Here is an 11,293-nt window from a genome sequence, read left to right on the forward strand (position 1 = left end):
TTCATTTATCTAATATTTTGTATGTTCCTACTATTCGAAAACCACTCCCCTCTGCTCAAAAATTTACTGTTGACAATTATTACTGTTTTGAATTTTATCCAACTTTTTGTGCTATTAAGGATCAGAAATCAAGAAAACGTCTGCTACGTAGAGAAACTAAGGATGGTCTCTATTGTCTTCATCCAACCATCTCCCGCTCAACTCCAACTGCTCATCTAACTGTACGAGTCTCCATAGATCGTTGGCATCAACATCTTGGCCACCCTAGTGAGCAGACAGTTAATGCTATCATACACACCAATAACTTATCATGCTTCTGCTCTACTTCCAAAAATAAATGTCAAGCCTCCCTCATGGGAAAATCCTCTTGACTCAACCGACCATTGATCACCTACTATCGCTTGCATTCTCCTTTAGATTTAATTTTTGGGAAAATTGGTTCTAGCCTCTCAGTTTCCCCCGATTTTTCAACGATCCTAAGCTCCTAAAACCATAATCCATATCTATGCACCCAAAACCTTCCAACACATGACCAAAACTGCTTAAAAACAAATCTTTCCCCTAAAATGCCGTTTGACTTAACCGCCTCTATTATCAATATCAATTCCTCCTCCGATCGTCGTCACTCATCTCTCATATATCCAAGCGAACCGATAATCCCCATTGCAAAACCTTAACCCTAAATCAACCTACTCTAGAGCATAATCCTACTCCTGGTCAAAAAAATGGCTGGCAAGTCAACTCCCAAAGCAGTCGTCCCTGTCGATTTCAACAAAGACGACGACGCGTCATAGTACATCATCTCAAAAAGACCTTCGAGCACAACAGAGTGGACTTAAGCAAGCACATAAATTGCTGATGTTCTAGAGGATATCGCAGCCAGTCATTCTCATACCACAAGTCCAACTCAACCCAAAAAGCCAGTCCAGCGTATAGATCTAGAGGGAAACACCAGCACCGATGACGCCTCTAGAGCGCTCCTGGATCTAAAGAGATGACCTAAAGAGACGCATACGATAGCAAAAAAGTGATTTTTACTATAAAATTTAGTTATTTATGATGTTGTAAGCTATGTTAATTGTGAAAGATATTGTTATGTTGTGAAGGTTAGCTTGTAGTTGTTAAGAAAATTCATTAATTGTTAAGGTTATGCATTAGTTGTTAAGGTTATTGATCTGTTGTGAATGTTACTATTCAGTTGTGACATGTGACCTGTTAGTTGTTAAGGTTAAGCGTTAGTTGTTAAGGTTATGAGTCTCTTGTGAAAGGTTACTGTTTACATGCGGCTATTAATTGTGAATGTTATTGTTGATGGGTAGTTTTTAGCTGAGGAGGTTATTGTTTACTTTTGGCTATTAGTTATGAATGTAATTGTTAACTTGTGACTTGTTAGCTGTTAGGGTTATGCTTTTATTGTTAAGGTTATTGATTGGTTGTTGAGGATAAGCTTTGATTGTGAAGCTTATGGATTTGTTGTTAAGTTTACAGTTTCTTTGTCAAGTTTACAACATAATTGTTATGGTTACAGATTATTTTTAAACTAATTATGTCTTGTGGTTTTGCTTTGTAGACTCATATCCGAGTTGCAGCCTACTTTCAGCTTCACTGTGTACATGAATTCATACATACTTTAGTGCAGCATATAGGGCAAAGGCACTAGGAGGCCTATGAAGATAGTGTATTTAGCCACTACATTCATTTTGGCTCTCCTAATCTTGATCTTCCCATTTTCAAGCATGTGTAGAGACAGTGGGACGAGAAAAAGATAAAATTTATCTTCACTGATACAAAAGCTGGAGAAAACATCGAGTGGTCATTCAACCTTGATTGGGTAATGAGCCATACATGGTTCTCCAATGAAGGGGATCTTGTTGGCCCCAACTGAGATAGGAAAAATAGAATTTAGTTGAGGTTTTTTACCAAACCTAAGGGGACAACAGTAGAGCTCCTCCTCCAGCACCCACCAGACGTCATGTTGAGGATCTACTCATGTAACTTATACAATCAACTCAAAAACTTATAAACTAATCTATTATGGTTAACAACTAATAGATAGGGGTAAGAATTAACTATTATAGTTAACAACTAACTCATAAAGTCAATAACCAACTCAAAAACTTATAAACTAATCTATATGGTTAACAACCAACTGTAGTTTCAGATAAAAAGTTAAAAATGAGTTTGCTTACCAATTTTTTGCAGAACTCTTGATTTGCTGTGAAGCTGAAGCATCTGCATCTGCGGTAGCATATAAATTAGTGTATGTAATTCCATTACGAACACAATACTGGAACATCAATCTCAAGTCGTTATCGTTTTTAATTGTAAAACTAAACTTTTTTTCCTATTCGGATATGGATTTCAATGAAAGCACTTGCAATGGAATCTAAAGACTTGTGGAACACTTAATATTTCAAGCTAATGATTTCTGTAGAGTTATTAATAACTAGGAAAACACCCTCACCCCTTTGTTGCTTGCTGTGTTTGTAACGATGTAAAGGATGGATCTTTCCATCATTGTGAAGTAAAGAGTGATTATGGAGAGAATTTAATGGACATGAGAGAGAGAGAGAAGAAGAAGAAGAAATTAATGGCTATGAGAGAGAAGAGAGGCGGAAGATGGTTGTATGAAGTAAATTGCAGGGAACTATTTTTTACCTTCAAAACATATTTCTGATCGGAATTTAATGCACATTAATAATGAAAATCCAAACAAATGTTCTCCAATTTTTTTTCCAAGTTGTTTTCACCGATCCTGGTAGACTCTATGAGGGTTATTTTGGTCTCTCTTTCTTAACAAAGCTTACATGTAGGAGCAATGTGAGCTGGAGGGGGCTAAATGAATAAATTGTAGGGGTTTAGGAAGGTAATGGGATGTTGCAAAAGTTTTTTTCTTTTAGGTTGGTCTCCATTTTGGGGCTAGAAGCAATTTCCCCTTTTTTCCATTATTGTTTTAAAGACATAAATTAACCATGGGTGGGAAAATCTCACACCAATCTGTATTCTTACGCCTCGTTAGGTACGCGGGAATGGACCCAAATGGGAATAGAATAGAAGAAAGAATGGAATGGAATGTATGTGGGAATGGAATGGTCATTCACATTCTCTTGTTTGGGTGCGTTTGTAGAATAAAGATAGAATGAAAATCTCACTCTCATTCCCATGTTTGATATCACTAGTTCACAAGTGAGAATGAAATCTTATTTCCTAATAATACCCTTACAACAATATAGATTTTTAATAAGATAAAAATAAACATTAGTGATAATAACTAAACAATTTTATTTATGCATAGGTAATATTAATCTAGCTATGTTTTATACTAATGAACATGTTATCTCTCAGGTGTATGTTATGCATAGGTTATATTAAAGATTTATTTTTATTATCAATAGGGGTATAATTAAAAATTATGTAACTAATTTGATTCTCACTTGAATGAGAATGATCATTCCTTATCAATTCACTTAAAATGCTCATTCCCACAAAAAGTGAGAATGGTCATTCCAACTTCTAAAAAATAGGTACGTTTGGTATCGGGGAATGAGAAGTGAGAATGATCATTCCATTCCACCTCATTCTCGCATACCAAATGAGGCGTTAAGGTAATGTGGAGGTTGAGATTAGCAGAATGGATTCAACATTCTACTGTGGAGTTTCCTTGTGGACAATTTTTAAGACCAATCTCAAAAAATAAATCAACATCTGTCACATCAACAACAACCCTATTATGCACATGAACGTGATCTAAATTTTTTTCATTAATTAGAGGCTCTAATATTCTACAATTTAGCATGATGTATCTTAAACAATTGTAAACATGCGTAATCCAAAAGTTTAGGTTGTTAATTTTGACTACAAACTTTCTTCATGAGTATCCCGTTGGGAGTTACCGTTGGGAGATAGCGTACGGAGTTACCGTTGGGATCTCGCTTTCCTTGTGTGGTTAGGAGATCGTGTTGGTATCCTATCTAGGGTTCAGTTGGGTAATTTCTCAATTCTATCAAAGTTTGAATCTTTCTTTACAATTTAGAGTTTGTAAGCACGGGAGAAGAAGCTGGTGAAACCAGTAAGACAATGATGAGTACAGTTCAGGTTGGACTTCAAAATACTAAGGTTAGGGTAATGAAGTATGACGACAAGATTAAGTTTGGTTTGTGGATGAGTGACGTACAGGACGCTCTCAATGCTCAAAATTTAGAAGAGACCATCATGGTCCATAAGAGGCTACTAAAATACGATGATGCGATATGGGACAAGATGAATAGGAATGTTTATGGGGTGATCAGGTCTTGTTTAGAATAAGAGCTGAAATACGATGTGATTGATGTGACGTCTACGATGAAGACGTGGGAGATTCTTAACGACAAGTACCTTACCAAGAGTGTTGAGAATCGCTTGCACTTCCTGCGAAGATTATTCAGATTTCAGATGTCTAGGGGCACCTCACTTGCGGCTCATGTGAACAACTATACAAAGTTTTTATCGGACTTGGTAAACGTGAATGAGAAGATAACGGACAAGTACAAGACGATTATTTTATTGGGATCCTTACCCGATGAGGAGTATGATACATTCGTGCTCACTTTATTGAATGGAAGATCTTTCATCACCTATAGTGAAGTGACTAATGCATTGATGAATTATGATTTGAGGAGGAAGGACAAAGAGACTTATCGAGCTAGCACTTCAAGAGAGACCTTGTCAACTAGAGGAAGAAGTTCATATCCAAGAGGTGGCAATAGAGGCAGGTCAAAGTTAAGAGGCCACCACCAATTAGCAAAGAACAAGTGTGCGTTCTGCAAAGAACAAGGACATTGAAAGAGAGATTGCTCGAAGCTCAAAGAGAAAGAGAATAGCAAGAAGAAGGGCCCAAAGGCCAATGAGGTGAACGTTGCTAGAGGTGATGATTCTGATAATTCGTGCTTTTCTCTATTGATTACTCCAGAGGTGAACCATGTGGATGCATATGATTGGATTTTAGATTCTGGTACTACTTATCATATGACTCCCCGACAAGATTGGTTTGCATCGTTCGAGAGACTCGATGGAGCGTGGTAGTCATGGGAAATGATCAATATTGTAGCATTTGTGGGATATGTACCGTCAGGATACGGATGCACGATGGAGGTGTTCATGAATTGAATAAAATAAGATCCGTTCCTCAGTTAAAGAAGATTTTTATTTCTGTTGGAGCTTTAGAGGCGAAGGGATTTAAGGTGACCTTTGAGAACGCTGTAGCGAATATTACTAATGGATTTTTGGTGATGATAAAGGGAGTTCGCAGTAGGGATTTGTATTATCCGAAAGGAAGTATCAAGATTGGTCAGGTAGCTTTAGCTATTTCAGAGGCGAATGCGAGCATACTTTGACACTATAGGTTAAGGCACATAGGTGAAAAGTCACTGTAGGTTTTGTGCAAACATGGGCTATTGAAAAGAGCCAAGAGTGGAATGATAGAATTCTACGAGTACTGTATTCTTGGTAAGAAGACAAAGGTAAAGTTCGGGACAGCGGCACATAGGGCGATAGGTATCTTAGACTACATGCACGCGGATGTTTGGAGTCCCACCAAGACGGCATCACTTGGTGGTCGACATTGGTTCGTCACTTTTATAGATGGCTATTCTTGGCGTTGTTGGGTGTACACCATGAAGCATAAGAATGAAGTCCTAGAGTTATTTGTGGAGTGGAAGAGAAGATTGGAACTGCAGATAGTGAGAAAGATCATGATGTTGCGATCCGATAATGGCAACGAGTATACTTTAGACCCCTTTCAGCAACTATGTCGAGACGAGAGCATAGAGAATCACTTCATAATTAGTTATATACCATAGCAGAATAGGGTAACAGAGAGATTGAATCGGTCTTTACTGGAGAAAGTCTAATGTTTGTTATCACAGAGTGGTTTGGAGAAGATCTTTTGGGCTGAGGCACTTTCATATGCGAGCAACCTTATTAATAGGCTGCCTTCATCTACGATTAAGGAAAAAAACCCTATAAAGATGTGGTCGGGAGAGCTAGCATGCAATTATAATCATCTCAAGGTATTTATGTGACATGCATTTTATCATGTCAGAATTGATAAATTAGAACCTCGAGCTAGGAAGATCATATTTGTAGGATTCAAGTGATGTGTCAAAGGATACAAGCTTTAGGCTCCAGTTGATAAGAAGATTGTGCTGAGTAGAGATGTCACATTCGATGAGGCTTTGATCTTAAAGCTTCCTAGCTCTCATCAAATGGAGAGCACCCCGACAGAGGAGATATCACAGGTGGAGAAGATTGATGTAGCTTCACATTATCTAGATGAGACCGTATCTTTTAGAGCGCCGACTAAGGTGATGCCAGATGAGCACATTGATGATTTGGAGGATACAGGTACAGTTGAGTAGGATCAAGGACCGACGGCTCTGGTTCAGAATTCTATTACGGTTCGGAGGCCGATGAGAGATATACGGATGCTAGCGAGGTATACAGACATAGTCGTTACATATGTACTTCCGGTAGAGAGTGTCGATGAGATGGTTCCTACTACATTCAGAGAGGCCGAGCAGGATTCGGAGGCTAATTTGTGGCAGGTGGTTATGCAGGAGGAGATGGAGTCTCTTCATGGGAACGATACATGGGAGCTTGTTGAGCTTCCAAAGGGACAGAAGGCTATTGGTTGCAAATGAGTATATACGAAGAAGGAGGGCATTGAAGGCACTCCCGTGAGGTTCAAGGCTAGGTTAGTTGTGAAGGGATATGCACAAGAGGAAGGTATTAACTACAATGAGGTCTTCTCTCCGGTGGTGAAGCATTATTCGATTCGGATTTTGCAGCTTTGGTGGCACGGTATGGTTTGGAATTAGATTAATTAGATGTGAAAACAATATTTCTTCATGGTGATCTTGATGAGGAAATTTATATAACTCAACCATTGGGGTTTCGAGCTGCATAAACGAAAAAGTTGGTTTGTAGGTTGAAGAAATCGTTATACAGACTGAAACAATCTCCTCGACAGTGGTATAAACGATTCGATGGGTTCATGATCAGTCATTCATACATTAGGAGCCAGTTTGATCTTTATGTGTACTATCGCAAGTTGAATGGAGGTGTGTACATTTACTTATTGCTTTATGTAGATGACATGTTAATTGCTTCTATTTCCAAATCGGCCATAGATAGATTGAAGATTCAGCTTTCGAGCGAGTTCGAGATGAAGGATTTGAGTGAAGCGAAGCTCATTTTAGGGATGAAGATCGATAGAGACAGAGATAGGGGCAGAATTTGTTTGACACAAATGGTTTATTTAAAGGAGGTTCTACAGTGATTTAATGTGAGCATGGAGACGAAACCAGTTAGTGTACCATTAGGAGCCTATTTGAAGCTTTCAACTGACTTCTCACCGAAGACAATTGAAGATTGAGAGTTGATGTCGAAGACTCCATATGCGAGCACAATTGGAAGTTTGATGTACGCCATGGTTTGTACGAGGCCGAATTTGTCACAGGCAGTGAGCATGGTTTTGAGATACATGCACGACCCGGGTCCAGGTCATTGGGATGTTGTGAGATGGACTTTGAGATACATTCGAGGTACTCTCAATGTTAGTTTGGTTTTTGAGCGGGACACTAGCGATGGGCAGTTATGTCTTGGAGATGTAGATTCGGATTACGCTGGAGATTTGGATAAACACCGATCGATGACGGGGTATGTGTTCACTTTGATCCATACGCAGGTGTGTTAGAGATGCACCTTGCAGTCTACGATAGCTTTGTCGACAACGGAGACAGAGTATATGGCGATTATGGAGGCTGTTAATGAGGTGATTTGGCTTTGAGGACTTTTGGAGGATCTTGGTGTTTTGCAGCGATCCGTCACCATTTATTGTGATAGCATGAGTGCTATCTATTTAGTAAAAAATCAGATCTTTCATGCGAGGACGAAACACATTGATGTTCGTTATCACTTCGTTTGAGATGTTCTTGAAGATAGGGATGTGGAGCTCGTGAAGGTCCACACAAAAGATAATTCAGCGGATATGCTCACAAAGGTGGTCCCAAGCAACAAGTTTGATCATTGTAGAAACTTGTTACAAATTCGTGATTATTGAGGCCCTTTGCATCCATTTGGATGAACTACAGGCAGCTTGATCCCTTGGTAGAGGGGGTACGTAGGCAACCATATTGGTGCAGCCGTATTTGGAGAGACGACGCATTAGTACTCATGTTGGTGTCGGCTTAGTTTTGGAAAAACTTCACCGAGGTGGAGAATTATAGAAAATGGCGAAGGATTTGAGAAAATCATGCAAAAACACGAGTACAGGAAATCCCTCGGGTCGGTCGACCGACGACATAGGCCCAATAGACCGACAGCCTGTTAGATTACAGGGTCTGAAACCATGTTCTGGTTGGTCGACCGAACGAGTTCTACCAGTCGACCGAAAACATAGTTGATCGACCAAACGAGTTCGACTAGTCGACCAAAAACGTGTACATTACAGGAACATGGAAATCTCTCTCTGGTCGGTCGACCGCTCACATGCGTTCGGTCACCGGAAAGCGTTTACGTGCCATATTTAATTTCCTGGTCTGTTTTGGATTGGGTTTTGATATAAATAGAAACATACTTTTCTAGTTCTAAAGGAAAGAATTAGCATTGTTTTGAGCACTTTGAGAGGAAGATATTGTGACGGAGTTAAGAGCTTTGGTTAGGGTTATATTTGAGTAATTTTATGAGTTGTAACCCGTTGTATTTCTCCTCCATATAGTAAAATCTGTCCATCCTCTCACCGTAGACGTAGGCAATTACCGAACCACGTAAATATCTGTGTTTGGAATTTGATTTGTACCGTATTTTGGTGAATTGCACTCGTATTTGGTTTTGGTTCTCTTCTCTCATCGCTTGCGAACTCGTTTGGTTATCGAGCACGCTTCCGCACGGCGCGCAACAATACACATATCTGTTCTCAGAATCCCTCCCCTCCTCTCTCTCTCCATCTATGCATAAATTTATAATTCAAAGAGGCAAATTCATCATTGAAATTTGACTGCGTTGTGTCATCTCTCCAGTAAGTCCAGCTAGAGGAAGAAATAGCTAATCATTTAACAGTACCCATCTCAAACCCTCACGTTCCCTTCTCAAAAGAAACCAGCCACGGCGACATGAATCCTTCATTTTCGTCTTCGCTGATACAATAGCAGTACAATACTCCATTTTGCACCATCCTAATTTATTGAGCTCCTGATATATATTCATACAATAGCTGCCAGGATAACAAAACGATCTCACAACAGATGAAACCTTGAGCATACCCATACTGTTATTGCTCATTCACTTGTCGATATACTAGTTACAACATGCACTATATACTCATATATGGAAGAGGAGACAACCATGCAAACGAGAACTATAATCTAATTATAGATCATCCACCATTATGCTCAAAGGAAAAGCATTGCCATTCTCATCACCGTCTACATCGCTGCAATAAGAGAGATCTTCCACGCTATCATAGTTATTCCTCGTAATCTTGGAGCTCCTCCTCTGATGAGCCTTTGGCGCGCTCAGCTTGCACGCTGCTCCTTTGGTCTCGGACTGTTGTCTGACCTTCACTCCCCTTATCATCTGTGTCAACATTTATTTCCAAGAAATATAAACACATTAGCGCCCATACAACACAAAAGAACTCAGAGTCATATCAGCCTAACGTTCACCTTACATTTCTAAGAAGACCTTAACCAAATAATTTCACACGTTAAGCATTTGTATATTATTATTTCCAGTCTATTTATTCTCTCCATAGTGGTTCTCCGCCCCCCAAGCATAACCAAAAACACTATTGATCTTGTTGAGGGTAAAATGGGAGTATTTCAGGCGGAGAACCATGAGGGTTCAATAGGCTGAAAATAATAACTGTAAGGACATAATGGATTAAAGTATCAGGTTAAGAACTTATTAGAAGTGCCAAGTAAACATTAGGAGCTGATTTGACTTTGAACTTGATAGACAATGTAGCTGATAATAATGTTGATATTTACATATTTGCTGCCCTTGGCATCCGAGTATATCACTATGAAGTCCCCTTCCTGAAGCCCGTTTGATCGGACAAAATCTCCTAATAATTAAACATCAAATGCACAATTCATAAACATTGAACTAACAGAGCACACAATATTATTTACATTCAAGTATATACGATATCTACCTGTGTTTTCCAGGAGATACATTCGGCTTTTGTTGTTGGGCCAAAACCTATAGAACACATTGCGTAATAATAACTTGAGCAATTCTTCGAATATTCAAATAAATCATGCTACCACTACCATAATTAAATTTACCTGTACTTCATGTTCCATACCCGAGAGGTTCCAATGTCCTCCATTGGGATAGATATCCCGTCCCTTGTATCCAGCTCGGGCAAGTGAATCTCCGCCTCCTTCTAATCAGCAATACACGCCAACAAAAAAAAGTTACATAAAACATCTGACTGATAAATTCTCATTCATGTATCTCAATATATGCATTTCAATCTTGATCAAAATGGCTGAGAACTCAATAATTCAAAGTAAAATATGCTAATCAAACCATGCAGAGGGTCGCTCACTTTCGGCAGCACGATTCTTCCTAGGCTCCCCACGTCGCTCTGCTTGAGCACTTTCCTCAACAAGAACCTCAAATTCTTCTCAGATTTCCATCCCTGTAAACATATAATGACACTCTCAATCAATATATATAAACCAGCAAAATTAACATAATTCATTAAAAACTCACCTGTCGCTTATCCGAAGATGTAGACGACAAATTGCGCGACTGCAGTTGAGTCTGATGCATGTTGGATGTCTTTGATGACAAATGTACGGAGCCAGCGGCAGAATAAGTGGGCAAATTCTTTTGTCGAGCAGATGACAATAAAGCCCAATTCTTCAAAGCTTTATTGCTATTAGTTGCAGCAGTAGGAGGAGGTGGAGCTGATGAAATCGAGCTCTTCTGGCTATGGCTCTGATTATTCCTTTGCTGATTAAGAACCGAGACCCGTCTCTGCCTCGCCATTCTCTTCTTCCTTGCTTCCTTCGTTGCTGACGCTGTAGAACCTCCAACACTCGGGCTGGGATGAGGATACATCGGAGGATATGGCGAATTATACCTCGTCGGATACTGTGGAAAACCAATACCGGGGAACGGCGGATAATGAATGGGTGGCGGTGGAGGAGGAGAAAATGAGTGGAAGTCCGTCATTGGTGAGAATGGCTGGCTATTAACAACAATGCTGCTAGTGCTAGCACTCATCATAGAAGGATTAAACGGC

At 39.5% G+C, this 11,293-nt stretch overlaps 1 protein-coding gene across 1 annotated transcript in view; it reads right to left on the reverse strand.

Annotated features, from left to right (window-relative positions):
• LOC109838847 (B3 domain-containing protein VP1-like) overlaps nt 9,219–11,293 on the reverse strand; it is a 2,759-nt gene continuing 684 nt past the window's right edge. The window contains exons 3-8 of the mRNA XM_020407277.1: nt 10,759–11,239; nt 10,592–10,684; nt 10,326–10,426; nt 10,193–10,239; nt 10,026–10,102; nt 9,219–9,612 (exon numbers count right to left, since the gene is read on the reverse strand). Coding sequence (XP_020262866.1) covers nt 9,406–9,612; nt 10,026–10,102; nt 10,193–10,239; nt 10,326–10,426; nt 10,592–10,684; nt 10,759–11,239 — 1,006 coding nt within the window. The 3' untranslated portion in view covers nt 9,219–9,405. The remainder of the gene's footprint in view (nt 9,613–10,025; nt 10,103–10,192; nt 10,240–10,325; nt 10,427–10,591; nt 10,685–10,758; nt 11,240–11,293) is intronic.

The sequence above is a fragment of the Asparagus officinalis genome, chromosome 4 (genome assembly GCF_001876935.1).
Source record: "Asparagus officinalis chromosome 4, Aspof.V1, whole genome shotgun sequence".
Classification (NCBI taxonomy): domain Eukaryota; kingdom Viridiplantae; phylum Streptophyta; class Magnoliopsida; order Asparagales; family Asparagaceae; genus Asparagus; species Asparagus officinalis.